Source organism: Anas acuta, chromosome 2 (genome assembly GCF_963932015.1).
Source record: "Anas acuta chromosome 2, bAnaAcu1.1, whole genome shotgun sequence".
NCBI classification, from domain to species: Eukaryota; Metazoa; Chordata; class Aves; order Anseriformes; family Anatidae; genus Anas; species Anas acuta.
The window spans coordinates 543,744-571,299 of record NC_088980.1 but is presented as its reverse complement, the minus strand read 5'-3'; the positions used below and the strand labels follow the sequence as shown (position 1 = coordinate 571,299).

Sequence of the window (27,556 nt, the reverse complement as noted above, 5' to 3'; positions counted from 1 at the left end):
CTGCAGCTCCTTCAAAGCCAAGCTATCACAGGCTGCTGTCTGGAGGACATTGCAGGAGGGAAATTCCTCGCAGCACATCTCTGACAGGTGCTGTCCCATGGTGGTGAGGGTTTTTTTCCAGTACCTCGTCTCTCCAGTCCAAATCTCTGGTGTGGGGCCCTTGCTCCTTGTCACGCTGCCTGCTTGCTGAGCAGGGTTTGACTGCGTCCTTCCGCTGATCCCTCGGGCAGCTTTGCTCCTCTCTGGCCTTGTGGAACTGCTGGTAGCCATCGGTGGGACCCTCGCAGGTATTTCAGCATCCCGTTGAACTGGGGAGTCCCACACTGGTGCTGGGTGAAGTGTTACGCTCCCTTGGCACAGCAGCCGTGCTCCCAACGCAGCCTAGGGCACAGCCGGGCTGTTCGCAGCGTGTGCTGCTCCTGTTCGGCCATCCCGGCCCCATGAGGGACAAGGATTGCACCCAGCAGCTTCCCGGCCCACCCGGGGGTCGCTCTGCCCCAAACACGGAGCTGGGAGCACTGAGCTGGGCTGGGTGCTGAGCCTCCTTGGGGGTGCTCGGTGTCCGTGTGGGGACCCCTGGAGCAGGCTGTCCTGGTGCTTCTTCCCTTGGCCACCTCGTGCACCCTCGATGCTCATGGTTTGGTTTTTCCCAGCTGTGTGGAGCTTCCCCTGGTCACTGGGGTTCCTGCAGAGCCTCCGGAGATATCCCCTTACCTGGCAGCAGAAGGCTCTGCACGGGCGTGTTCTGGGGTTATTTAGCCAGCTCCTACTGTGTTTGACATCAGTGACTTTGCTCAGTGTTGGCTTACAATAAGAGTATCGCATGGCCATCACTCACACCTCTGTGAAAATTTAGACAGAGTTGCCTTTATCAGCTACATTCAACACCTTTGAGAATGAAATCAGATCTATAACTTGAATTTTGGTTTAAAAATATCAGTTCCATTTAATCCTCCCCCTTGCTTTATAGGAGGTCAGTTTCAAGCCAGGTAGCATACAGTTACTTGGGAAGTCTGTGCTGTGTTTTCTGTATGCTAAGGGAGCTTCATTCTGTTTCAGCCAGTCCTGAATATCTTCCATATTTCCAAATTTATTAAAATTTATTTCATATATTTCCAAACGTGTTAAAAAACAGCATGAGCAGGAAAGAGTTCTCTGTGAACTCTCTCCTAAAACCATTACAAGTTGCTCGTGTCTTTTACAGCTCTGTTGTTTAAACATTGTCCTTTATATGTGTGTGTGTGTATTTTGCTAATGGCTTGGGACTTTTGCATTTGTCTCTGTATGTTATGAAGATGTCATTCTGCTTTTTTAATGATAGCCGTGCAGTGCTTACGGACCAGATCTGCTCTCTGGTCTCTGCTGCAGCTATTTTTTGCTGTATCCGTCCTGCAGCATTTGTGTGGTGGTGCTGCAGTTTGCAAAGCTGCTTCCTGTTGTACTTAGCATTGTCAAAGACTTCTTTTCACCAAAGTTTTCGGCTTCCTATACCAATTTTTTATACTTCCTGTACTCAAGATCATATTGACATCTGTTTCCTCCTCTTCTCTCCTTTCTTACTTCTTTTTGTATTTGTGTGTTACTGGCCTCTCAGCTAGGTTATGTCTTCAGCCAAATTGTTTCCTTTGTTTTTTCTGCAGACGGTTGGTCTTTCTCGTGATGCATTATGACAAAAGCAAGCACACAAACAAACACACCACCCCCAAACCCAGAATGAAAACCCCTGTTTAATTCATGTAAGTTTTTTTTCCCCCTCAGACCAGTGTTTTCATTTCCCACTGCTGCACGGGGAGGCAGGTGAGCCTGCATGCTGCAAGGTGTGCACGGCGCTGCTGAGCTGCTGCTGATTGAGGCTGCAGCAGCGTGAGCACGGATCTGTGAGCCCCCGCTGATTTCCAGCCCGGTGGGCTTTCCGTCCTCACCCATCCGAATGCACACCACGCAGGTGCCACACCTCAGGCTGGCAGGCAGTGCTTGATGTTCATTCTGTGCCCGGTGTGCTCCCCGGGGCAGGGTGCCCGTGGAGCTTTCAGCAGCTCCTGCTCCTCCTGCTCGGCCGCATGGTTTAAGAGCCCGGCTGGGTTGGTTGGGACTGGCAGCGCAGGCATCCACGTGGGTTCAGGGTTTGCTGCTGTGTGTTGCCATTGCAGCTGCACAATCCCAGCCTGGACCAGGGCTCCGGCACCCACCCAGCACGGCCGTGCTGCTGGGGGCAGGGGGAGCCCCCCTGGTGTTGGTAGGAGCGGGCTGGGACCACCCTGCTTTGTGTGCTGGTGGGGGCTGCAGTAACGGGCCATGGCAGGGACTGATGTCCTGTCCTCTGCTGCCATCTCTTTCCTTCCACAGCCTCAGGCCCATTTCGCTCCTCTCCCAGTTGTCCCGGCTGCCCTGTGCCCAGTCCCCGGGGCCCCGCTGGAGCACCGACCCCGCAGTGCTCGCGGCAGCCCCGTGTCCCCCTCTTCTCCTTGAGCTCATTCTGCCAGCCCCAAAGCCCAGCGGAGGGTGCCGGATTTAGGTGGCACACTAAAATAAACGTGTGGTTAATGAGATTTCGCTGAATTTGAATTCTTAGGAGGCCGGCCCGGTGCCTGCTGTTGGCTGTCCCCAAAGCACCGCGGCGGTGTGGGGACCTCCTGCCGCGTCCCCGCTGGGTCAGCCCTGCCACCCAGGTCCCCGGGGAGCCATGGGCAGCGGGGCTGATCCAGCAGCACCCGTCCGTCCCCGGGGGCTCCGTTGCCTGCTGTGACTCAGTGCTGGGCTCGGTGACTCAGCCCGCAGCCTCCCACAGCCTCGCTGCCTCAGCCTGACTCACGGCTGCCGGGATGAACCACGGCAGCTCCTGCCGCCGGCCCCACAGGCAGGGCAGCCCCGGCCGGGCTGCGTGACAGCCCCGTGGCCGGTGTGACAGCCCCGTGGCCGATGTGACAGCCCCGTGGCCGAGGCTGTGGGGACAGGGAGGCGTGAGGAGCTGTGAGGGGTGGGGGCAGCAGCGTGGGCATGGAGGGATCCCACGGGGTGGGCCCGGTCCGGGTGCGTGTCCCCATGGTGTGTCTGCCCCACGCCAGTGGCACAGCTCCGTGGGGCAGGGCAGGCCTGCACGGTGACAGGGGGGTGCCTGGCTGCAGCTTTGGGGTGCTCAGGGCTCGGTGCATGGAGCAGCAGGCACAGGCCTGGCGTCTGAAGGGCTGTCCCCTGCCTGTACCCATCCCTGCAGGCAGCCTCGGGCTGGAGGCTGCGTGGCTGTGCCCTGGGGAGGTGCCCACAGAGCGCTGCAGGAGGCTCTGGCTGCAGGCGTGCCTGTTTTTTGGGGTGGATCGGCTGTAAGCACTGTGTTTCAGCCCAGCACGAGGACAGAGGTGCCTGTGTGGCTCTGTGGCTGCAGGACATGGTGCTGCCTGTGCCCAGCCCCGTGCTGTATGGCAGGGTGAGAAGCCACCCGGCTGGAGATGGGGACGGCGCTGTCCTGGCGCAGCAGGCAGGGCTGGAGGAATGTGGTTATAACGGCAGGAGCCTGGCTGCTGGCCAGATTCCCTGCGCCTTCCAGGCATGGGCAGGGCAGCAGATAGCATGCTAAATTTAGTCGGAGCGGCAAATGGTGCTGCCATTAGCATTTGTTACCCACCGGCTGCCTGCTCCGGGTGGTGACATGTCATCAGGGCTCGGCTGACTGCAATTTCGGCCCCGGGGCGAGGGCGTAGGGACCAGGGGGAGGGAGAGCACCGCAGAGCCAGCCTTCTGCCACCTCCCTGCGCCTGCCAGCCTGTCCCCGTGCTGGTGCTGGGCAACCCCTGGTAGCGACAGTAATTAGTGCCGGGGCTCCGAGCCGCTCGTTGTGCTTTGTGTTGACCATAAGAATCGCAGTGCTTTGCTGTGCCAGGGGTGAGCCGTGAGCCTGGTGTGCTGCCTGCTGCTGGTGTTGGTGCCTGGAGCCAGCGGGAACCTCGCCGTGACTCACAGCGGTGGCAGGGCCTCTGCCTACAGCCCGAGTGGTGGAGCCTTGCTCAGCACAGATCCTATAAATCATGAGCAAAGCCCGGGTTCAGCCACCGGCAGCCAGGAGCTTCCATCCCGTGTGTGAGCGGGCGCAGGGCGAGGGGCTGGCAGGGGGGTCGGCGTGCAGCCCCGTGCTCCGGGCGGGCGCGCTGTCGGGTTCAGCAGTTCCGTCGGTAATTGTCATTAAACCTCAGTCTCTAATTCTGCCGTTTCCATGGAAATGGAGCGATCTTGTGATTAAGACGTGAGGCTGGGGATGGGAGCGTTTCATTCAGTGCTCTGCAACTGCAGCCCCCCCCCGCCTGCACCTCGTTTCCACGACCGCTCCTCCGAGGTGCAGCGTGTCCTGCTCCCTTACGCTGCGGGGGGAGGCACGGGGCAGCCCCTACGCAGCAGTATGGGTGCTTCGGGTGGGAAGGGCGGTCAGGGAGCCCTGCCGTGGCCAGGAGGACTCTGCCAGGAGCACCTCTGGGTGCCCAGAGCTTGTGTCCCATGGGCAGAACGGGGTGAGAGTCCCCTGCCGGGGCTGCAGCCGAAGCCAGAGCACCCTGCTGACACTGGGCACGTCTTGGTGGGAGGGCAGCGCGAGGGGTCCCTTCTGGGGCTTGCTCCTTTCGGGCAGAGACATCACGCACGGATGTAGGAAGTGCAGCTGCTGTGGAAGCTCTCAGTGCCTCGAGGGGTTTGTGCATGGTTGTACCGTCACTGCCTTTCTTGGGAGCCACAGCATTTGTAAAGCTGCAGTGTTACATGCATCATGCAATGTAAGAAAGCTTCTCAACAAATAGTGCTGGCTTCCAGCTCCTCCTCACATTGCATCAAACGATAGGTCACTTAGTGGAGCAGCCGCTGCGTTTGGGTTTGGCCGCGCGTGGATTGTGCAAGCTCCCAGTCCTTCGCCTGGCAGAAACCCTGTGGGACCCCGCTGAGCAGGCTGGTAAATGAGCTGCAGCTTATCAACACGTGGGGAGGGGAGAGTAAACTTCTTTCATGGGTTTGACAAGACCATCACCAGGTACTCTGTGCAGTTTTAATGTCTATAATTATTTTGACATTATTTAAAAATGTGAACAGGTACAAAAGGAACCACAGAGAAATTTAAAGCCTGGGGAAAACAGCAGTAGCAAAGCACAAACCTTATCTAAACGAATCCCTTTCATTTAGGTGCTGAAGGCAGAGCTCAGCTACATGGATTCAGCTTTAAAATAGTGATTTTTTCCAGGGAGAGAATCTAACCATTGGAGCAACGTTGCTAGAGATGTAGCAAGTACTTGCAAGGCCTCAAACCGAAGCCTGGTGTTTCTGTGCAGAAAAAAATACCTGCTCCAGCTCCGTTACAAGAGATAATTTTGATAGTGAATTTATTGACTGGGTTTCTCTAACCTGTGCCGTGCAGGAAGTGCAATTAAATGGCACAGAGATGATTTCTGCTGTCTTTATCATCTGTTGTCGGTGACAATACGCAGGATTCAATAGAAGTCCTCGATTTCAGCTGAAAAGCTTTGCTGTGCGTGTAACAACTGATTGCATTAAAATAAACTCAGGCAACAGCGATAAAATTATAAATCAGGCACTCAAAGATTGAGAAGTGCTGAAATCAAAAGCACCTTTGTATTTCTGCTTAATTATTTTTTTTGAAGCTGTCAGCGAGGAAGCCATTTAGCAGCTCAGGATGGAAACTGCTCCGCAGCCCCGTCCCGGTGCAGTTGTGCTGGGGAGCGGGGGTCTGGGTGCATCCCCACAGCAGGAGCTGAGGGGTGAGCAGCACCCTGAGGAGGGGCCGGGTCCCCCCCAGCTTTGGGTGCGCACGGACAGCAGCCGGCTCTGAACCGAGGGTGACCCCGTGCCAGCCGCTCGGTTCCAGCTCTAAGCTGCAGAGGTCGATCTGCTCTTCAAATTACTGAGTGAAAGATGGAAAAATGTACAGCTTTGGCAAAGCTACCTGATTCTTTCCTAACCTCATTTTTGGAAACGTCTGAACTGCTTTTGCTGAAACTTCTAAAAATACCAGCCTGGTGCAGAGAGCAAGCGTGGAAAAACTCAGCTTGGAGAGGGAGTTGGGCAAAGTCTGGGGGCCCCGATGGTGGCTTGCTGCGATGACTGTCCCACAGCCCCACACACGGCTCCGGCCAGCAGCTCCGTGCAGGGCGAGGTGTGCTCTGTGCCACTGCCACCGCTCTCTGCCGGGCGCTCCAAGAGGCTGGCGTAAAGCCCCGGGGCTGTGGGCACTCAGGGGGAGCCAGGGTCGGGCACAGCCTTCCTGGCCCAAAGCAGCATCTCAGGATTTTGGTGGCCTGGAGCTGGGCTCCCTGCCTTGAATCGGCCTCCTTGGGTTTGAGTGCGTGTCGGCTGAGTGTTGGCTCAGCCCTCAATGAGCCATTTTGCAGTTAGCGATGCCTTATACAAAGAGATCTCGTTCTGTTTGGAAGCTGCCTCCTGATGGATTTGATGTCCCCTAGATTGTGTTTGGAAGAAGCAGCGAACAAATTGTTCCCTTTTGGCCTTCTGCTTTCTTCTCCCGGCATCGTAGACTTCGTTCGCCCCCCCCGTCATCTTGTTCGGGCTCCTTGCACAGAAGCTGTGCCATCCTTTTGATCATCTCCTGCCCTTCTCGGTACCTTTTCTAGTTCTCTCGTATCTTTTTTTGAGATCTGGGTCAAAAGAGACAGGGAAGGTGAGGGCTGACACGAGAGTGGTACACAGCATTCAAGCTGCCGGCACGCCCTGGCTCTGTGCGAGAGCTTCACAATGTTCCCTGTGTTGTTCTGTTCCTTTCTCAGTAATTGCTAATGCTCTGTTTGCTTTTTGATCGCTGCTGAACAGCAAACTGATGCTTTCAGAGTTATTTAGGATAACCTCAAGAATTCATTCCTGAGCGCTAACAAGAGGCTGGGGCTGGTTCCCGTGTATGTAAGAGGAGAATTATTTTTCTCCAGGTGCGCCACTTTGCACTGATCCTTGCCGGATTTCACCCACTGTTCTGCCACCCGCTTGCTTGGCGTTTTAAGGTCCCTTCACAATGCTCTCTCTTTGTTTTCACGATCCTGGCTAACGCTTTGGAGCTGCTTTGATTTTTTTTTATTTTTTTTCCCTTCTTTCAGTGCCCGCCTGCCTGCCCGGTTCCTGTTCTAGCTCTTTCCTCCCCCCGAGCTGCGGGTAGCGTGCTCCGGTGCTGCCGCAGAGCTGGGGTGTGCTGCTCTGCCCCCCCGGCCAGGCTCTGTGCGCCGCCGTCCTTTATCTGAGCCTGACTGAACTCATTCTGCATCGGAAGCTGCTCCAGCCAGCTGGGTGCTCCCTGCGGCTCCGGGGCCGCGTTTCCTGTTTGCTGCGCCGTGCCGTGCCGTGCCGTGCCGTGCCGTGCCGCGGGACCTGCGGCTGGGGAGGTGCTGCCGTGGCTCTGTTCTGAGAGCTGGGATTCTCCCATCATGAAGAGCTGCACAGCTGCCTCCTTTTCCCCAGGAAGGCAGCCAGGTCCCGCACAGCTGAGCTGCCCCGTTGTGCCCTGCTGTGCCCGCTGCCCGGCACGACGAGGCGCACGGGGCTGAGCGGGGCCGGCACGCGGCACCCACACAACCCGCTCCCTGCCCTGGGCGTTGTCCTGCCGGCACCAGGGCCCGCAGTGCAGCTCGCTGGCTCAGCGAGGATTTGTGGTTTGGCCGGGGAGATGTTGGACGTAAAAGACCTTTAAAGATGGAGCAAACGTTGTAATTGCGTGTGCTTGCCCTGACTGCTTCAGTAAGGGGAAGGGAGGTGACCAGCCCGAGGATCCAGCCTTACCTTTCCTGAGCACTTCAGCACCGGTTCAGGCAGCTCCTGAGCTTGTAGGAAGCTTTCCAGGCAGCACAGAGCCATTGTGCACGCTGGTGTTGTGTGTAGTGCTGGGAAGCAGCGGGGTGGCCGTGGGCAGATGCAGGGAGTGGAGGGGATGCAGCCCTGGAGGCACCGCTCGCTGTGGCCATGGGGCAGCCCCCGGGGTTTGGCACGGTGCCTGTCCCGCTGCCTGCTCAGGGCTCCATCCATACTGATGACCCAGGGCGGGTGCTGGGGGCTGCGTCCTGCTCCCCAGAGCCCAGCTCCCGTGTGGGCTGAGCCATGTTCCCTCAGCCTCTCCTCCAGGGCCTGAGCATCCTTGTGCCCTCCGAGACCTGCCCCGTGCCGGCGGAGGCGTTGTGCTCGTGGGGCTGTGGTTGTGCTTGTTCCCCGGTGTCTCCATCCCTGGTGACTCAGTGCTGCTCGTCCCCACCTTGTCCCCAGCACAGAAAGGAAACCAGCTGCCCCAGAAGACACATGAAGAGGTCGGGTGGAAGTGTGAACCATCACTGTGTCTGCCTGGTGCTCGTGAGATGGCATCGTGGTGCTCTGATCGGTGACGTGGCCTTGAGCAATGTCAGGCAGCGCACTCCCAAGTTAGGATATCCTCAGAATTGGAGAGACTTGGATTTGATGGGTGGAGCACTCGGAGGGTAGGGAATTGGCTGGGTGGTCGCACTCCAAGGGTTGTGGTCAATGCCTCAATGTCCAGGTGGAGGTCAGTGACCAGTGGTGTTCCCCAGGGCTTGGAATTGGGACTGGCACTATTCAACATCTCTGGTGACGGTGAGATTGGGGCACCCCCAGCAAGTTTGCTGATGATATCAGAGGTGACAATGCCATCCGGAGGGACCTGGGCAGGCTGAGAGGTGGGCCTGTGCCAGCCTTGGGGGGGTTCAACAAGGCCAAGGGCAAGGTCCTGCAGCTGGGCTGGGGCAATCCCAAGCCCAAATCCCGGCTGGGTGGGGAAGGGATGGAGAGCAGCCCTGAGGGGAAGGACCTGGGGTGCTGGTGGGCCAGAAACCAGCCGTGCCCTGGGCTGCAGCAGCAGCAGCACAACCAGCAGGGTGAGGGGAGGGGATTGTCCCCCTGGGCCCCGCTCTCATGAGACCCCCCCAGGCGCTGCCTTTGCTGCGTTCTCGCAGTGAGGCTGAGCGGCGACGTGCCGCTTTGTCTGGTGACAGTATCTGTGAGGCTCAGCCCTCACTGTTTGTTTTAGTAGGGCTGTTGTCACAAAGTTGAATGGGCCAAAGTATTTAGGGGAAAAAATATAAATAGAAAACGCAAGCGATAATTACAGGTTTCTGAAGAATGTCTTGTTTGTGCCCAGGACTCCCAAGCCCCGCGGTTAATGAAGAAGGATGCACTGTTTCGAAATGCAGCCTGGCACACAAAAGAGGGGGCACAACTGAACAAGAAGATTTGTTATATATAATTACTCACTGATAGAGAAAAAGCTGATATTACTGAATGTATGCCAAGACTAAAAATGAGCTAACGGAGGAGGAAGGTACACAAGTAGCGCTCTACGTCCAGCTTGGTTAATGGCAGGAGGGAATCGTTGGCTGTGGCAGGACGTGCTGTGGCTACGGGACTGCGACACAACGGGATGGAGGTGGAAGGGCTGCTGGTGTCAGTACGGCAGCAGCATTTCTGCACTGTGCCTGGGGAGATGAGACACCGTCAGGGTCAAGCAGCACTGCCAGAATTAGTGCCTTAAAACTGCCAGCTTCAGGTAACTGGCACCCGCGAGTGCTGGAGGAGTTTCCGAGGAGCCCTCTGGTCGCTCCCAAGGAACCACGCTGGCAGCCTCTGGAGGGGTAAGGGGCTGGCTGGGGGGTCTGCAACAGCCTGGTATCGACCCCCGCGAGCAGCGGAGGAGCTGACGCAGATCAGAATTAATGAGGAATTAAGGGAGGGAAATGAGTGCCGGGTAACGCGCTTCGATGGGATCTGCTTTCCATAACGCTGATAACAACTCTCGAGCAGAGTGATTAGGTACAGGTGCTAATGTTTAAATAACTTGTTTATACTGCTTTACGATGTTTGATGTAGGACGGAGTGGCCTTCTGATAAAGAGATTAGAGGGAGTTAAGGTCAATATGAAGTGCAAGATGGATTAAGAATTACGGGCTCAGCATTTACTTGTAAATAAAACTTATATCAGAGCAGCTAGGTTTCCACGGGATTGTGCAGAGATCTGTTGTTCACTCTGAGCACTGGTATCAATTGCTGGGCGAAAAAAAAAAAAAAAAGAATTGCAAATGAATTAATAAGGAGTATGTAAAGTGCCAAAGCCTGGAGAAACCCAGGCGGCGAGGCAGGCAGGTGGCTGCTGGTGCTGCTGGTGCAGGAGGGCACGTTGTCCCCGGAGCCAGGCACCGAGAAGTCCCGAGGAGCTGCGCTTTCTGTCGGTGGAAAATGAATTTCCAGTGCAGTGCTGAGGGCAGGAGGGCAGCGTGGGCTCGCTGTGATTTATGGAGGGGCCTCGAGGAGAGAAAGGTTTGGTACCCGGATGATCGCTGCTGGGTACCGTGCCTGGTTCTGGGGTCTGTACCGAAAGGAAATCGGGGGGTTGGAGAGGTTTGTCAGCTCATCACCAGGGGTCAGAACGCACCCACAGAGCGGGACTTGGGTACCCCTGCCTCTCAGCTTACCAACCAGAGCGTTAGGAGCCTGCTGGGTCAGACTGACTGCTGCGACGGAGCAGAATTTTGGTAGAGGTCCCTTCAGGTGCAGAGCAAGGGCTGGATCTGAGGCTGAAGCTGAGTTGTGGTGTCTGTACGTGCAGCCCGGGCCGTGAAAGCACTTTGGGAGCTGGGGGGATGCGTGGGGCCGTTGGATGGAGCAGGGCAGCAGGAGAAGGACATGGCTCTGGACATGGCTCTGGCCCCTGATGGAGCCCACGGGGCTCTGGCCATGCACCAGCAGCTCCCAGTGCACAGGGGAGATCTCAGAGGGGGGGTTCTGTAGGAGCCAGCAGGATTCGGCTGGGGGCCCTGCTCTCAGGGCTGGCACCTGCCTATTTGTGCGGGCTCGGCATGAAGGAGTCCCCGAAGGTGTGGGTGTCACCGGGAACCTGAGAGACTGCGGCTGGGGAAGGCGTAAAGGAGCGCTGTGAGCACGGTGTGTGGGGTGGCAGCCCGTGACTGCACCGCCTCTGTCACTGCTCTGCTGCTCTTCCTGCCCCCTGCCTGTCCCGACCCTGCTCTGGGCCCTTGGGAAGCAGGCATGGGATGGTGCCGTGCAGGAGGGGTGGGCGTCCCGCTGTCCTCAGTCTGCATGTGGCCTGCAAGAGGGTGAAGGAAACATGCCAGAGGTCCCGTCTCTTTGGGGGGCAGGCTGGGGTCAGCCGCTTCGATAAAGGGTTTCCTCGCTGCCCCCAGGTAGCGTGGTGAGGCTGTCCTCCCCATCGCCCTCTGGCAACATCTGCTTTGTCCCAGCCAGGGAGCAGCAGGGTTCGGAGCAGCGAGGGTTCCTCTGGTGCCGAAACTGTCACCTCCTGCCCCAACCGCACAGGAAGCTCTCGGCGCTGCTCGCGGTCGCGCGATTCCCTAGGGGCAGGCAGCGGGGACAGGCAGCGGGGGCACGGCCGCCCCCATGGGGACCTTGCTCCGTTGGTGGTGGAGGCAGGGGACTCCTTTGGGGGCTGATGGGGTGAGCTGGGGGGCAGCACCGCGCGCTGCCTCTCGGGAGGGTGAGCGGTGCGCAGGCCCTGAGGTGTCTGTGGTTGCAGCAGGAGCCTCGGGGGGGTTGTGAGAACGCAGACGGGAAGCCAGTGCTTTTATTCATCTCTTTGTTTTGTTGAAGTCTGCGGTTGATGGTTTTGTCTTCGTGCAGAGGCCTTGGGAAGAAACTGAAGAGGCCGTGTGGCTGACAGAGCCCTTCTCGCATGGGTGCCTGGGTGCAGAGGGGCGCTGACGAACCGCGCCGACAGGCTGCTGGAGGAGCCTCCTGCGTCCTGCGCTGCGGAGCTGCTCTGGCCTGGCAGTGCTTCGTGCCATGCTGTGCCATGCTGTGCCATGCCATGCCATGCTGCACCATGCTGTGCCAGGCTGCTCTGTGCCATGCTGTGCCATGCTGCACCATGCTGTGCCGTGCCGTGCCGTGCCATGGCACCACGCAGCAGGGGTGCAGGCTGTGCAGTAGCAGGGCTTGGGCAGGATTCCTCCCCAGCAGCCTCGCACCCCGAGGTGCTGCAGAGGAGTAACGCCAGCGCAGGCTCCGGTAGGGCCGCACGCAAACCGCGTTCGGGGCTCTTTGCAGTACAGAGATGGGCTGCAGGGCGCCGCGGTGCTGAGCGGTACCAGGGACCCGCAGCACCGTACTGCCTGCGTTTTATTCATCCTCCTGCTGCACTGAGTCTCCTGAGTGACAGATGCTTCCTGAGCTGGCAAGAAAGTGGTGGAGGAGCTGTGAGCTGGCTCGCTGCGCGCCGTGGAGACGTCGCCCCTCTTCCTCCTGGGCTCCTGCGCTGACCGAGCACCCTGTGGGTGTTGAGTGCTGTCCTGCAGCCAGCAAAAGGCAGCAATCCCGTGTCAACATGAGGGCAGCAGCAACTTTCCCTTGACCCAAGTCCCGTCGAGGAGCAGCAGCCTGGTCGCCAGCAGCTCCGGGAGGCGCTCGCTGCAGCCGTGAGCGTGGGCACAGCGCCGTGCGCCTGCTGTGGGAGCAGGGAAGGGAGGAACCGCACGGCGGGCAGCAGCACCGGGCACGGCCCCGTCCTCTGGGCTGCCCGGGCACGGTGCTGGCCCTGCTGCAGCACCCTGGGCTCATGGTTCAAGCTCCCGATTATGCGGCACGGGTTGGTGCAGCTATACCTAACCTTACTGTTTTTAGTTTTTTACTTGAAAAGTCGTGAATTTGCTCACAAGAAAGCGGTGCTAAACAAACAAACAAACAAACATGATTTTGGTTCCAAAAGCCAACCTCCTGAAAACCAATTTACATTCTCCTTTACATCCTAATGTGAGCTATTTTGCGTACAGTGTTTGATGCAGCCTTTAATTACATGCTCACATATTTTCCACAGAGCTTTGCCTTACTCAGAATGCAAAACACATGCACGCAGGCCCGAAGTAACGTTGTGTGGGCAACTGCAGATCTGGTACTCCTTGCTTTTCAGTGCCTGCCGTGGAATGTGAATCATCTTCCGATGCGCTGGTTCGAAACTTGTCGGGATGAGCTGGTGCAAAGGGCTGCTCCCGTGGTGGAGAGGAGGGGCCCTCGGCGCCCCTGTGGTCTTTGGGGCAGGAGGTGGATCGGGGCACTTCTCCTCACCTCGTTTGGCTCTCGCAGGCAGCAGCAGAGGGTTTGGTGCTCGGTGTGTTCCCGTATGCCCCTTCTCCTGAGGGCTGCATTGCAGAGAGCTCCTCATTAGCCTGCCGGCGGTGGCATTAGGCTGCCGAGCTCCTGTGTCAGCATAACGATACCGAGCTCTTCCCTGATGCTGCCGTGTAACAGGCTGGGCAGAGGCTGTGCCCGGCTCCCACAGCACCGGGAGCTGACTGTGGGGCTGGGAGGGAGGTGGGAAGGGCAGTCCCGTCCCCACAGGTGGCTGTGAGGCGCACGGGATGTGTCCTGCTGAGCTGCAGGGCCAGGGCTCTGAGCCTGTGGCAGCTCTGCGTGGGTCTGCGGCACCGTCCCAGCTCCTGGTGGCTTTCGAAGCGTGGCTTGTGCCCGCGGGATGGGACTCAGGAGGGTGTTCCCCTGCTTTGGGCTCCCTGCTCTCGTTTTTGCAGTTTTCTGTAGTTGGCTTGAGAGCGAGCTGCTTTAGGGCTGGAAAGAGTCGAATGGTGAGGGAAATGAGTGGAAGGCCGGAGCAGTCACCTTTAGAGAAGGCGGCTCAGGTACCGAGCTAGACGTTGGCCAGGGAGCACAGCTCCTGTTCCTGTTCCTGGAGCAGTGGCACAGGATCCAGAACAGCTCGAGTCGGCACTGGTCACTCCAAAGACTTCGGGAACTGATTTGCAAAGTAATTGTTGGCTCCCGACTGCTGTCAGTGTCTGCTCACAGGCTGACATTAGAAACATTTTAATTAAAAACACTGATCGTGATTACATAAAAGCGGAATTAAAAATAAAGCACAGCTAAATGCTTATCCCTCTGCTTATCAGCACAGCTAAATGCTCATCCCTGCGCTTATCGTCCCCCGCCAGCCACCGACCAGTGGCAGGGTGCAGGGCTTTGAAGGGCATCGTGGGGGTGTTCGGGGGCAGGCAGGGCGCAGCTCTGGGGGTCCTGGAGTCTTTTTGGATGGGTGCCGCCAGCCTGGTGCCTGCAGTTGAGCAGCAGCATGCTGCGGGGCCGTGCCGTGGCCTTTCTGCCCTCCCAGCCCCAGCTTTGGGCAGCCCGGGCAGGCAGGGTCCCCGGGGTGCTGCTGGGGTCTGGGTCTCCCCAGTTCCCACATCCCAGGGGTACTGGTGCGTGAGGCTGGGATTTGGGGGCAGGTGGAGCGGTGCCAGCACAGCTGCAGTAAAATCTGGGCAGATTTTACTCTGATCTCGTTTCGTTGCCTTTGAACTGGGTGACCTCGAGGATCGAGAGCTTGCTGGTGAAGGAACCCCCAGCAGGCAGCGTGTGGTCAGGAAGTGCCTCCCTTTGTCCTGAAACTCACCGATTTCGTGTGTCTTACCCCAGTTCCTCCGCTGGGAGCATGGTTTTCCCACTCACCTGTGCTGTGCTCTGGGGATCAAAGCAGCCTCTCACCTCGGCCCCCGTGGCTGCCTCTTCCTCAGTGACAATCCCTTGTCTGTCCCTGCAGAAGCCGCCTGTGTCTCTTGTAAGCCTGGGCCCCGTGCTGGGCCGTGCCTTGAAAGTGCTTGGGCTGTTCAATGTGTGAGCTGACCCAACCCGCAGTTGTTGCACTGATTTCCCCTTTCTCACCTTAATGCTTTTTCCCCTTGGTGTGAGAGGTGTTGCTGCCGTTCAGCTCGGGGACCTGGGGGCTGGTTCTGGCCTCCTGAAGGTCTCTGCGTGCCCACTGCGATGCCCGTTCTCACCAGCACCCCTTTGGTGTGCTGTTAGTGTCATTGTTCTGTGGCTATTGAGCATCCCCAGAGCCGAATTTCCTTCCCTAAAACAATCGCTAATGAGAACCGAAGATAAGCTGTGGGGTCTGCGGTCTGTGGCAGGAAGGAAGCAGGTTTGGCACTGTAGAGACCTTGGTTGGTGGTGCAGGGCTGGAATTACTCAGCACCAGAGGTGATGCGGAGGGCTCGGTAACGCTGCTCTCACTATGAAAATTGTTTGTGGCAAAACCATCCCTGCCTTGTGCCGGCGGTGCTCGTCACGGGGCTGTTCCTCGGGAGGATGACTGGATGGAGGCACTCAGTGAGTTGATGTTTGAAGGCATGTGTTGGGGTGTTTAGTTTCATTTCATCATCTCGTGTTGTTATCTCGGCTCCATGGCTTTTTAGCTTCCTTTACCTCCTCTCATTTTCTTTTCCTTAAGCAGGGACCTGGAGGGAAGGCGGTGTGCCCGTAAGGATGAGCTTTCTTAGTGCCGTTGTTTCGCTGTTTCCTGGGAACGATCGGTCCCGTACAGCTTGGGAGGGCTCTGTTTGGGACATCCCGTTTGGGGTTCTGGGCTCCTCTCCTCTCTTTGTGCCTGGACACCCTCCCAGCCGTACCTCCTGCTGCTGCCTGCTGTTCTGTGCCTTCTGCACGTTCCCTTGGTACCTGTGTGACACCACCTCCAGCAGCACCAGAGGGACCCTCAAGGAAGGGGGCTGAGCCCTGGGGCTCTGTGTCCCGCTCCTGGCGGGAGGCTTTGTTTCCTTGCGACCACCAGATTTTGTTTTTTACCTGTCCTCCGTCTTATTTCTGCACTGTGTCTCTTAGGTTTGCCCCTTTAATATTTTTCTTTTCACTTCTCATTTTCTCTGTTGCTTCTGGATCGATCTAGAGGATTTTTGCTGCTCTAAGTGGTGATTATGGGAGGGGTTTTACCACCGTGGCCAGGACTGGGCTGTAGACCCAAAGAGGTCTCCTTCGCTCCTATAGCAGATCATCACATCAGCTCCTCTCTTTGGATTTCAAAATGCCGAGGAGATTTCACAACCTCTGGCCTCGTCACACCGCGTCCGCCCCGCAGCCATCGCTGGAGCATCTCCTGCGGGGTGGGCGAGGAGGGGACGGGGGCTGTGCCCACAGCCTGGGGACCTCGGTGTGGTGCCGGCTGGGCACTGCCGCCAGCAGGGCATCACGGAGCAGAAGCGAGGGCAGCTCGCTGCTCCGCCGTGCCCGGAGGTGCCATGGGCAGGGGAGCTCGGCCAGGCCGCCCGGGGAAGCTCGGCCCCGGGGCTCAGCACCCCTGGGAGGCTGGGGGCTGCGTGGGGCTGGGGGAGCGGCGATTTCCCCGTCAGCCGCGGAGGTTTTGCAGGCGGCCGTGTGGGAGGAGGCAGGAGCTGCAGTGGCTCCAGCTCCAGCTCTGCTTCCTTCCCGGCTGCCGTTAACTGCTTGGTGCCCGCCGTGCAGCGCTGCTCCTGCTCCTCCCGGCCCACTGAAGCTGTGGCCAGCAGCCGGGGCCGAGCAGTGCCCCCCTTGGAGGGGCTGTGAACAGCCAGCCCCATGGGGCCAGCCATCAGTGTGGGGCTGCGTGGGGCAGGGTGGGCTGTGGCACGGGGCTGCGGGGGCCACGGTGCCGCACGCCCCATCAGCAGGCCCACGGGGGCTGCCCGCCCCCAGGCGCTGTGAGATGCAGGCTCAGCCTCATCAGTATTCCTGCTGTGTAGCTGCAGAGCCCGGCAGCTCCTGGCACGGCGCCGGGTGCTCCCGCAGCGCAGGGGGGCTGGGCTGCCATCCCGCAGCGTGCCCCCAGCCCCTCTGCTCCGCTGCCCTGGCCTGGGACAGGCTGCAGGGTGCACGCTGCTGGTCCTGGGCACCCTGCAGCCTGCCCTGTGCATGGCTTTGTCACCGTGCCCTGTCCCCTGCCCATGTCCCGGCAGCGCTGCGTGGGTCCCTGCCCATGGTCCCACTGCTGGTGTGCGCTGCCTGGGGGCTGCTGACCTCAGGCACTTGCTGCAGCCCCGTGGCCATGTCCCCCTGGGCTTGGTGGGGTCTGCTCTGTCCTGGTCTGCTGCCAGCATCTGCCAGGGGCTGGTGCCTGACAGAGCTGGGGTCTTGTCCCTCTGTCCCCAGCTGCCGTGGTGTTCTTGCAGCCCTGCCAGCCCCGGGGCTGTGCTGAACGCGGGGCTTGCTGCAAGGTGCCTCCAGACGGGCCCCTCTGCAGAGCAGCACCCTGAATGGAGCGGGGTGGGGACAGCAGCTGTCCCAGGTGAATCGCCTGCTTGCAACCAAAGCTCTGCATCTGCACGCAGCTGGAGCAGCAGCAGCAGTGCTGGTTGGTCCTGGAGGAGCGAAGCGGAACAGCTGAGCCGTCACGGGTCAGACTTTTTTCCAGGGGCCCCACCCTGGACTCGATGGGCTTACTGGGGAGCAGCCAGCAGTGGAAGGTTCCCTGGTTTTCCGACTGACTTCCAGTGCAGCTGTTGTTTAGCCTCTCATGTCTTTTGTTAATTTAAGCCAGATGTTCGTTGCCATAATGTTTGCAACAGGGCTGTGACTCATAAAAGTCCTGCTAAGAGACTGACTTCCTTCTGTCCCCAGGCACCTGCCCTGGGTCAGGAGCACACAGGCACGATGTCCGTGTTACATCCCGCTGCCAGGGCTCCTCTGGATGTTCTCATGGCACGGGGGACTGGAGCAGCAGCCATCCAGGAGTGTGGTGATCCCTGCTGGTGAGCTCGGATAGTGTCACCTTCCCGTGCAGTACTCACAGGGACAATCAGAGCGGTGCAATCGGCTGAGCAGCCTGCCTGAGAAGAGAGGCTCGCAGAGAGGTACATTGGGCATATTGCAGCGGTGGCTGTCCCTAAGCACCAGTGGCTTCCTTCATGGTGCCGAGCCAGCCGGAGCTGCCCTCGTGCCAGCCCCTGGGGTGCCGGTGCCGGGCTGCAGCCCTGTGCCACCAGAGGTTGTGTCTCAGGCTGCCTTCTTCTGGTTTATTTTTAGATGTCTCTTGTTCTTTCTGCAGGAATAGTGCCAAGGGGCTTTGTATCAGTGCTGTAGCATATAGAGCCCTTGCCTCATAACAGGCTAATTAGGTAAAAATATCCTCATGATGTTACTGTTGTAAAGGCAAATACCTTCTTGGGGTATAGCAGCGCAAATCCCTGAGAAGCACGCTCAGTTTTTGTCTTCCCCGTGCTGCAGGAGGCCTCAAGTGAATCTTGTGCCAAGGTTCTGGCACTGCAGCTAAAAAGCAAAAAAAAAAAGAGGTGGTAGACAGGGTAGAGAATTGAAAGGAGGGCATTTAAAACATAAGTAGCTGTAAAAATGTGATCAGGAACAGGAGACGGGGCCAGGCTATGGGGAACTTGCTGCCTCTGAGCGTTGGTGGCTGCAGAGCCGCAGTCTGCTCCGCGTGCCGGACCTGGCCGTGGCAGGAGAAACCGGCCTGGAAGGGGGGTCTGGGGCTGGCACCGCGAGGAGGAGGAGGGTGCGGGGTGATGAAGGCAGCAGGGGGCTCGGGGAGGCTCCTGGAGGCGGGTCAGGCGCCGTGCCCTGAAGCCCTTCCCAGGGTTATTTTTGTGGCTCTGCGATCCCTCCGTGCCCAGAACTTACCAGAATTTTTCGGAGCGATCGGAGCTGTGCAGAAGGTGCACCATCTGGCGTCGTTAAAGTTAAACAAGCCCAAGATTTTGGGAGGGGATGAGCGGAGACGGCCGTGCTTCGTTCCGTCAGCAGCTCCCGAGGGCTGGGAGCGCGGCTGTGCAGACGGCTGTTGGCAAGGACCCGGGGAGGTCATTAGTCTCGTTTCCTGCCCGAAGGCTGATTACCTGGCTCTGAATTAGTCCTGACAGCTGTCTGTCCGATCCATTCTGACCTCTCCGCTGACGGAGACGCCGTGATCTCCGCAGACAGCCTGTTCTGGTGCTCGGCTCCTGTCAGAAGCCATTCCTCGTAACCGCTGCCTGCGGTGCTCCCTGCTCCTGCAGGGCACCAGACGGCGGGGGCGAGGGTCGATCCTGGCAGCCCGTGTGCTCCTGTGACCTTGGCACAGACGGCAGAGCCGTGTCTGGTGGGTTCCCAGGCGCCTTCTGCTCAGCTCCAGGCACCGCTGGCCGGGCAGAAGGGGAGCTGGATGTGTCCCATCGTCGTCCGGAGCGCTGGCACGCTGCGGGGACAGGCGGCTGCTGGGTGATCCTCGGTCTAGAGAGCTGCTCACGGAGCAGCTGGGAGAATGCGCCACAGAACGGGGGGTGTTCATGTCTGAAAGATGCAGAGAAGTAAGGGGAGAAAAGAAGCAAAGGGGAGAAAAGCAAAGGGGAGAAAAGGCCCTGGGACTAGGGGAGGGGGCTGCTGGGTGCAGCTTTGCTTCTGCCCTGCGCTGATGGACTTGTCCTCCAGGCCCCTCACCAGCTTCGTCGCCCTTCTCTGGACCTGCTCAAGCACCTCATAGAATCATAGAATCATAGAATATCCTGAGTTGGAAGGGACCCTTAAGGATCATCAAGTCCAACTCTTGACACCGCACAGGTCTACCCAAAAGTTCAAACCATGTGACTAAGTGCACAGTCCAATCTCTTCTTAAATTCAGACAGGCTCCCAAAACTGAACACAGTACTCGAGGTGCGGCCTCACCAGAGCCGAGTACAGGGGGACGATCACCTCCCTAGCCCTGCTGGCCACAGGTGTCATCTGCAAACTTACTGAGGGTGCACTCAATGCCCTCATCCAGATCATCGATGAAGATATTAAAGAGGACCGGCCCCAGCACCGAGCTCTGGGGGACTCCACCCCCAGGGACTCATAGTGCCCGGCTACCCCAGAAATGGGGCAGGATGGGGGAAAGAGAGGAAGGGGCTTGGCCGACATGAAGCAGTGGCTGTGCCGTGGGGCTGAAGCTGGCAGTGCCCAGGAAATGTTGCCTGCACTGAGAGGGAGGAGAGCCAGGGGGAGGAAAGGAGGAGGAGGAGGTCCTGGGGCAGTGCTAGAGACAGGGTGGGGAGTGCTGGAGGGGGGGAAGAGCGCGTTGCTGGGGGTTGTGGATATGGACTGGGGAGAGGGCCGGGGCTTAGGGGCGATGTGCTCAGTGAAGGAAGAAGGCCGTGCCCTGGCAGGAGGAGGGAGTGGAGCTGTGGTGATGCTTGGTGCTCTGCAGCAGCCTCCGCACATCCCGCATGGGGTCAGGGGACAGGGGGGTAGCGTCGGGGCACTGGGTGTCTGTGTGATGCTGCTGGTGGCTCACATCCCCTGCGCCCAGAGCCCAGACAGAGCCCAGAGCCCCTCCTGCCCCCGGGTGCTCCAGGGAAGGGGGGCCGGGCGGCGGGGCTGCACCCCCGGGAGCACCGGGGGGAGCGGGGGGCAGCCCCGGCCGGCTCGCCCGGGGCAGGCGGCGGCGGTGCGGTACCGGCCGCGGGCCCGAGCCCCGGCACCGGCTCCGGGTCCGGGTCCGGGTCCGGGTCCCCCGCCGCGGGTGGCGAGCACGGAGCGGCCCCGGCCCGGCCCCGCCGCCCGCACCGAGGCGCTGCCGCCCCCTGCCGGCCCCGCGCGGCCACCGGCGGGGGCTCCGGGCTGGGGGGGGGGCGGCAGCGCCGCCGTGCCCGCGGCCGGGGCCCCGGTGGCGGAGCAGCGTTGGCTGGGGGGGGGGAGGGGGGGTCCGGTCCGACCCCGCTGCGGGTCCGGGGGGCTCGCGGGGAGCTCCCGGGGCCGGGGGGCGGCGGGGGCCGAGCGGGGCCGTCCCGGGAGGGCTCCGCGGGGCCGGGGCCGGGGCAGTGCCCGCCCGGTGCCCGCTGCCCGGCGGCCCCGGGGAGGGGGCGCGGCGGCGCGGGGCGGCCCCGTTCCCGTCCCCGGCCCCATCCCCGTCCCCGGCCGTGTTCCGGGGCGGGCCCGGCCCCGCCGCCCGCGGCGCTCGGGAGCGCGGCCCGGGCATGCCGGCGCGGCGTGGGAGCCGGCGGGCGGCGGGCGGCGCGGGAGGGGGGGGGGGGCGGCCCGGCTGCGCCGCGTGCCCGGGGCCGGGCGGGCGAGAGCGGCGGGGGGCGGCCGGGGGCCATGGGGCAGCCCCGCGGGTGACGATGTCGGAGGGCCGGCACCGCGCCGAGGCGGCCCGGGGCCCCCCGCGGCCGAGCCCCCGCCGCGCCGTCAGCGTCTGCGAGTCGCTGGACCTGCAGGGAGTCCCCGCCGTCCAGGCCGCCCTCGGGGCCGCCCAGCAGCAGCGCCGCCGGCCCAAGAGCTTCTGCGCCGCCGGCAACGGGCTGGGGGCCGGCGCCCCGCTGCCCCCCGCCGCCCCCGGCCGGGCCCGGGCCGGGCTGCTGGACCTGCTGGGGCTGCGCTCGCCCCGCAGGCGGGAGGCGGCGGGGGGCGAGGGGTCGCCGCCGGGCTCGGGGGTCGGGGGCTCGCAGCGGGTGCGCCCCAGCAGCATGACCTTCCTGCCCGCCGGCCGGCCGCAGCACCCCGCCGACGGCCCCGGCTTCCTGCGGGGAGGCTCGCTGTGGGGCAGCCGGCGCTGGAACCTGTTCGGGGGCAGCGGCCGGAGCAGCCCGAGCCCCAGGAAGAACCTCAGCGCCCTGCGCAAGAGCTTCAGCTTCCGCCTGCGGCGGGGCCACGAGCTGCGGCGCTCCGAGTCGGGGGGCCTGCTGCGCCCCGCGCGCCTCCGCACCAAGAGCGAGGGGGACGCCAGCTCCCTGCACACCTGCCCCAGCAAGCGCGACCTGCTGTACCCGGAGCTGGCCCGGGTCGGGGGCGGGCTGCACGCGGACCCCGGGCAGCCGGGGGGACTCTGGAGACTCCTCACGAGCCGCTTCCGAAGGCGAGAGCGCGGCGGCACCGGCGGTGCCTGCCCCAAGGAGCCCCACGGAGGTGCTGACCCCGTCCTGCTGGGCAGCGGCCCCCTGCGAGCCCTGGGTAAGTGAGCGCCGGAGCGGCGCTGGCCCGGAGAGAGCAGAGGGCGGCGGTGGCCTGGCCCTGCTGGGGTCCCTGGGCTGTCTTGGTGCTGTGCGGGGTGCGCGCTCAGGGAACTCGGCTGCAATGAGGGAGCGTGGGCGTTTGTGGGGCCGTCTGGTGCCCCAGCGTGCTGGTGCCACTGTCACGAGCGCTGAAGGAGCAGCGGTGGTGGCTTGGAGGAGATGCTGCGAGGAGTTCCTTCCCTCCTTGCCTAGCCGCATGGGTCCCGTGTCCTTGCCGTGTTGGTGTCCCAGCGAGGGCAGGGACAGCTGAGCCTTGTGCGGTGGGGTCAGGGCAGCGGGGGGAACTGAAACTCATGTCCTGCCTGCACGAGGGGGAGAGGGGTCCTGCTCCTGGGCAGGGGCTGAGTGATTTGGGAGGCCACCAGAGCAGAGGCAAGGAGCAGCATGGGGAGCTGGGGAGCACAGCAGGGTGCTGTTCCCGTCCTGTGAGCACTGCCCTGGTGCCAGAGTCTGCCTGGGTGCTGGCTGCAGGGGTCTTACTGGGGGTGAGCGGGAGCATGGGGCGCTTGCTGGGCGCAGGGCAGGCTGCGAAATGCTGTGGTGGCTCCCAGGTGACATGGCAGGGGGGGGACAGAGAGCAGGACCCCTGTTGGGGACCCTGCCTGTGAAGGTCTGGTAGCTGAAGCTGCTATTCCTTGCTTGGCTACCCGACCCCTGGGCTGTGCTGTGGGGTGTTGTGCTCCGGGTGTGGGGGCTGTGGGGCTGGCAGAGGCTCCGTGGGGGCAGCGCTGCCTGCGCCTCCCTGCCCGGCCCTGTTCCCTGTTCCCTGGCACAAGCACGCAGGGCGAGCGGCGCTGCGCGGGGCCGGGAGGTGCTCAGCTCCTGCAGGCTTTTTAAGGCATTGAGCGCTGGGCGAGCAGGGCGGGGGGGCCGGGTTTGGGCCCTGCTGCTCTCGGTGCAGGCAGGGCAGCGCTTCCTGGCGCCTGCGAGCTGCTCTGGGCTTCCATCGCAGGGTTCCTGGGTCCCGGCATCGTGGAAGCAACTCCCCAGCTGTGTGCCAGAGGGGTGGATTTGGGCTGGGGGGCTCCCCAAGGAGCTGTGGGGACCCAGGGCAGCGCCGTGCCCGGGCGCTCCCCAGCAGGGCCGGCCCTGGGGCTGAGCACAGGAGCAGCTCTGCTGCAGCCTGAGCGTCGCTGCCACACGGGTGCTGGCTGGGAGCTCAAGGAGCTCGTTGTTGCCGGTCCCTTTGTCCTCGGGGCTCGCTGTGCCTTCAGGTGAAGGACCGGGAGGAGCGCGGAGGCTCCGGCCGAGTGGCCGGGACAGCCGTGGGGTGCCGTGGGGTGCCTGGCTGTGCTCCCCTGGGTGCGCTCCTCCTGCAGGGCCCCTGCTGCTGGCAGGGGTGCCCGGGGCCGGGTGCGGTGCTGGGGCTGGGTGGCGGGAGGTTCCCAGGCGAGGGGAGGCTGCGCTCATGGCTGGGGAATGTGGGTGTATCCGGGCAGGGAGGGCCAGGCCCTGCCCGTGCGGCAGGGGGCCTGTTCCTGCTTGCCGGCGGCTTCCAGCAGGAGCTGCGCCAGCAGCCGCCAGCCCGTCTGCTGCATTCCCAGGGGAGCAGCTGAGGTTGCTTGCTGGTGCCCGTGTCCTCGCCCCTCACCTGGCTGGGACAGGTAGGGGCTCCCGTTGGGTCCATCTGCTGGAGAGCCTGGCGGGGCTTTGCCAGGGCGCTGGAGAGGGCACGGAGCCCTCTCTGGTGGCAATCAGCTGGCTGATCCGACACCACTGCTGGCCAGGGCTGAGCATTTCCCCCTGTGGCCTGTGCTGGAGCCTGGGGACAACCTTTCCTTTCCAGGCTGGCCGAGGGGCTGTTGCTCAGTGTGGCAGAGCAGGCGCCACTTGCCGGAGCTGCAGAGCTGACACTGCTGTTTGCTCTGTGCTCAGAGCACCGTTTGTGTCAGTACCTGCCTGGTTTTAACTCGCTCAAGATACGCTCTGCTGTGTTAGTGAGATGTGAAGGAGCAGCCGTGATGTCTGCAGACTAAAGCTGCTCCTTGTCCTGTTCTACACGTCCCATCTCTCCACAAAGTGCATTGGTTCATGGGCTCTGGCTCAGGGGCAGCTCTGAGCCTCCGAGCCAGGAGGCTGCAGGCTGGACGCGGACAGCCTCAGCGCTGCTCCAGCGTGGCCGTGCTGGAGCTCTGTGCCCTGCTCCTGTTTCAGACGTGTGGGCCAGCAGTGTTTGTAACACACGCTCAGCACTTCAAACACCTCGGTGCTTTATGCTAGCGCTGCCTACCTTAGCCCTAGGAAAGCTGCTAACGCAGTCCCAACATGCCCTCCCGAGGGGGTGCAGCTGCAGTTGCGGTTATCAGCTCTTTGGAGAAGTTGGGTAGATTCGTCCAGGCAGGGATCCAAGCCAACTTCGCTCCCCTGTTCCCAGTACTGGGAGAGTTTTGTTGATAGCAAGCCCAGGTACCGGCCCAGCGCAGCGCTCTGCCACGGAGGCATTCCCAAAGGCCCATCGGGCTCCGGGGGATGCTCCCAGTGCCTTCTGCCGGCCTTGCTGAGCCCCCTGGGCTCCGTGCGCAGCGGTGGCTCCCTGCTGATGCAGGGCTCCAGCACAGCGAGGGACGATCAGGGCAAGGCAGAATTTGTTGCCTGAAAGCTGAAGAGCTTTTCGTGGTGTATCAGGATGGAGGCTGGCAGGGGATGTGATTTTCTGTAAATACAGCAAGGACGAAGCCCTTGGAGCTGGGACAAAGTCAGCACAAAGTCCGGCCACTGCGGGCTGACCTCAGATAACGGCGGGCGGCTCAGAGGAACGTGTCCATGTCTCAGCCAGCGCAGTTGTGAAGGGGTGCGCTGACACAAGGCTTGGGAAGGCTGGGCAGGTTGGGGTTGTTTCCCTGCTCGTGGAGGGATCGTGTAAGGGGTACAGCATCCCTGGCATCTGGGCTCCACAGCTCAGAGAGCGTTCCTTGCAACCACATTGCCATCTTCCAGAAAGATGATTTGCTTTTATAAGGTGCCTTAAGGTTTTGGGGTAACTCCCTCTGCTCCTCTGCTTGGTGTTTGACGGTGCAGAGGACTAACGTGTAGGCCGTTGTGTGAGAGAGGAGTGCTGGGAGAAGGGGAAGGTGTTTTTCCATTAATAAGGTGAAGTTTGCATAGCGAGCTGAGCAGATAATGATATGTATCGCCTCTTGTTAGTACCTGCCTGAGCTTAGCGGGGAGAGCTGCTGAGGAGCAAAGATGGCACGATGGGTTTGGAGACTGCGCCTGGGCCGCTGAGCCCAGCCTGGGGTCCACGCTTCAGGAAAACGGGGAAATTGGGAAAATGCCACGGAAGGAGTTGTGGGGACACAGAAACGCCTCATTCTCAGGGCAGGATCAGAGGATCCCTGGCTGGGAAGCCAGGGTGGGAGCCGATAACCGCACGCTTCTTCTCCAGAGGTACTCAGGAGTCTCTCCCGTCACTGCTGCTAAATATGCAAAGCTCTGCTGAGATAATCCTTGCGAAGAACACGTCCCACACACCATCTCCACACCGGCTAAGCTCCCTGGCAGGAGCAGCAGCCGTGCGTGTGGAGGCCCTCGGCCCGCAGAGCTCCCTCTCCCCGCCGGCATCGCCAGGCTCGAGGCTTTATCGAGCCCGGCCGGGAGGGGTGGCTCTGCCCAGGCTTGTAGCGCTCCGCTGCCCTTTTATCTGCCTGTGTGGGCAGGTGGGTACTTTGGAGCTTGGTTTGTGTGGGCACTTCTGTGTTTGTTCGGCCTCTGACCTGCTTTCGAAGCGGGTTTTAATGTCCAGGGTTTCAGTGTCCGAGTTCGTTCCCCAGCGGCTTGGATAATGAGGTGGTTAATTATTAGTTGCTGTGTGCGGAGACCCAGCTGTGTCTGGCACTCGCTGTCCTGAAGCACGAGGCAGGTGAACCTGCTGCACTTCGTCCTGCAAAGAGCTCAGTGCAAACAGTCCCCGGGCCCCTTCTGCGCCCAGCTTTGCGGTGGGTGTGAGCAGCCGGGGCTCAGCGGTGGCTGTGCTCCCACCGGGTGCTCGGTGCAGGCTGCTGGTGCTGCCGCGAGCACCCTCTGTGCCGGAGGGTTCAGCTCCTCCTTCCTAGCGTGTGATGCTCTCATGGCCCCCAGCAGCATCCTTCAGTCTCCTGGAGCAGAGCTGCCTGTGCCGGGAGACCTCCCCGAGGGGAGGCTGTGGGCCCGAATCGCCTTTTCCAGGAGGGGTCGGGTCGGTCACCTCTCTGGCGTGCCTCAGACCAAGGCCACCGTTTGGCTGTGCGAGGGCACTCGGCATCCAAGTGATGCCGTGAGGCCACCGCTGCTGCTCGTGAGCTCAGGTGCGCCTGGGGAAGGCATCCAGCCACAGGGCTGGCGGTCTGGGCTCTGCTCTATTATTAAATAACAAAGAAGAGGGAGGAAGAGTGGCTGGGTGTGTTTTAATGTGAAATCCGAAACAATACAGGTAGTCCGGCAGTGCAGCTAATCGAGTGAATCACTGCTCCCGTGTCTACACGAGCCCAGCAATGAGGGCGAGGACGGTTCACGAGGGTGTTCGCCCGGCTGGAGACAATCCGTGCCGAACGGGCTCGTGCCAAGGCGCTGGCACCGCGGGGAGGTGCTGACAGGGAACTGCCCGCCTGGCTTTTGGGTGGTGGCTGTTGGGCAGACCAGGTCTCGTTGTCTGCTGGCTTCGTGTGTGCTTCCCCGTGGTCGCTGCCTCTCCCCTGGAGGAGGCTGCGGTCGCTTCTTGCAGCAGGGATGGTGCCCAGGTGGCCGGCATTGCGCCCTGCCCTGCTCACTGCGGGACACAGGCATGGGGAATGGTGTCACCAGCAGGGACACCCCGCACCCCGCTGGATCTCCTTGCATTAATGTGAGCACGTAAGTGACGGGGACAGCGTGCGGTGGTGCAGAGCTCAGGCAGGTGAGAGGCAGGGAGCCGCCACGTGCTGCGGCTCAGCAGTGAGCAAGGAGCGCTCGGGGTGGCTGGAGCTGAGATCAGCGAGCTGTGTCAGCTCTTCTCATCAGGTTCCCTGGCCCGTGGCTGTTGTGGGTAGTTGAGAAACTGCTCTGGAGGTGCCTTTCTGACAGCTTCACGGATTTCATCTGCCCCTCCCGCGCACGGCGGCTGCTTTCACTTGCTGTGAGGAGGAGCAGGTGGATGGGGAGAGCAGCGCACGGTAACGCAGCCAGCGGGGCAGCTCCCCACAGCCGGGCACGGGGGCTGCCTGTCCCGGGGGGCCGTGGGGTGCGGGGTGACGTGGCTGCAGCTCCTGCTTGGGGCAGGACCACAGGGTGAGCCGTGGGGATGTCAGCACGTCGTGCCGGGCTGCGTGTGTCGGTGTGCTGGGAGAGGCGACCGGTGTGTGCAGGGAGCAGAACTGTGGGGTGTGAGGGTGGCTGGGTGGTGGGTTTGTAAGGCTGAGCTGGGGCACACACCGCAGCTAGCAGCACAGAATTGGGTCGTGATCGTGGTCCTTGGGGTTCTGGGCGAGCAGGTGGTCTTGAGGACCTTGTCTCATGGCGATTCTTCAGGTGCTGCAGGAACTGGGGCAGGAGGAGCTGTAGTGCTGTGGGTGCTGGTCGATGCAGACAAAGGCATTTGCTTTTCCTCTTTTTGAGGGCCAGAGCCAAGCTTCTCCCTGTGCTCTGTGAGGAGTACTAGAAGTGTGTGTGTGAGCACGTTGCTCTGCTAACTAAGCCATTTGGGGAACCTGATACTAACGCCTCCTGGTTATGAGAGTTTCAGCTTTCAGGGCATGGTTTATAAAGCCCCCAAACTCTGCTTGAAGGGCACGTGAGGCCCAAACTGAAGAACAACCAGGCAGTGGCAGAGT

The 27,556-nt window shown here is 61.1% G+C and overlaps 1 protein-coding gene and 1 long non-coding RNA gene across 5 annotated transcripts in view; both read left to right on the top strand.

The window, feature by feature from the left end:
* Window positions 1–27,556, top strand: part of AGAP3 (ArfGAP with GTPase domain, ankyrin repeat and PH domain 3) — a 116,394-nt gene that overhangs the window by 10,503 nt on the left and 78,335 nt on the right. For 2 of the 4 annotated variants that reach the window (XM_068673040.1, XM_068673039.1), the window contains exon 1: window positions 21,197–21,711. The exons of the other annotated variants lie outside the window; for them this stretch is intronic. In XM_068673040.1, coding sequence (XP_068529141.1) covers window positions 21,228–21,711 — 484 coding nt within the window. In that variant the 5' untranslated portion in view covers window positions 21,197–21,227. Of the gene's footprint in view, window positions 1–21,196; window positions 21,712–27,556 lie in introns of those variants that run through there. 4 annotated transcript variants of the gene reach the window in all.
* Window positions 10,812–13,075, top strand: LOC137851928 (uncharacterized). The gene is made up of 2 exons (XR_011093577.1): window positions 10,812–11,058; window positions 11,121–13,075. It is a non-coding gene; the product is annotated as an uncharacterized lncRNA (long non-coding RNA).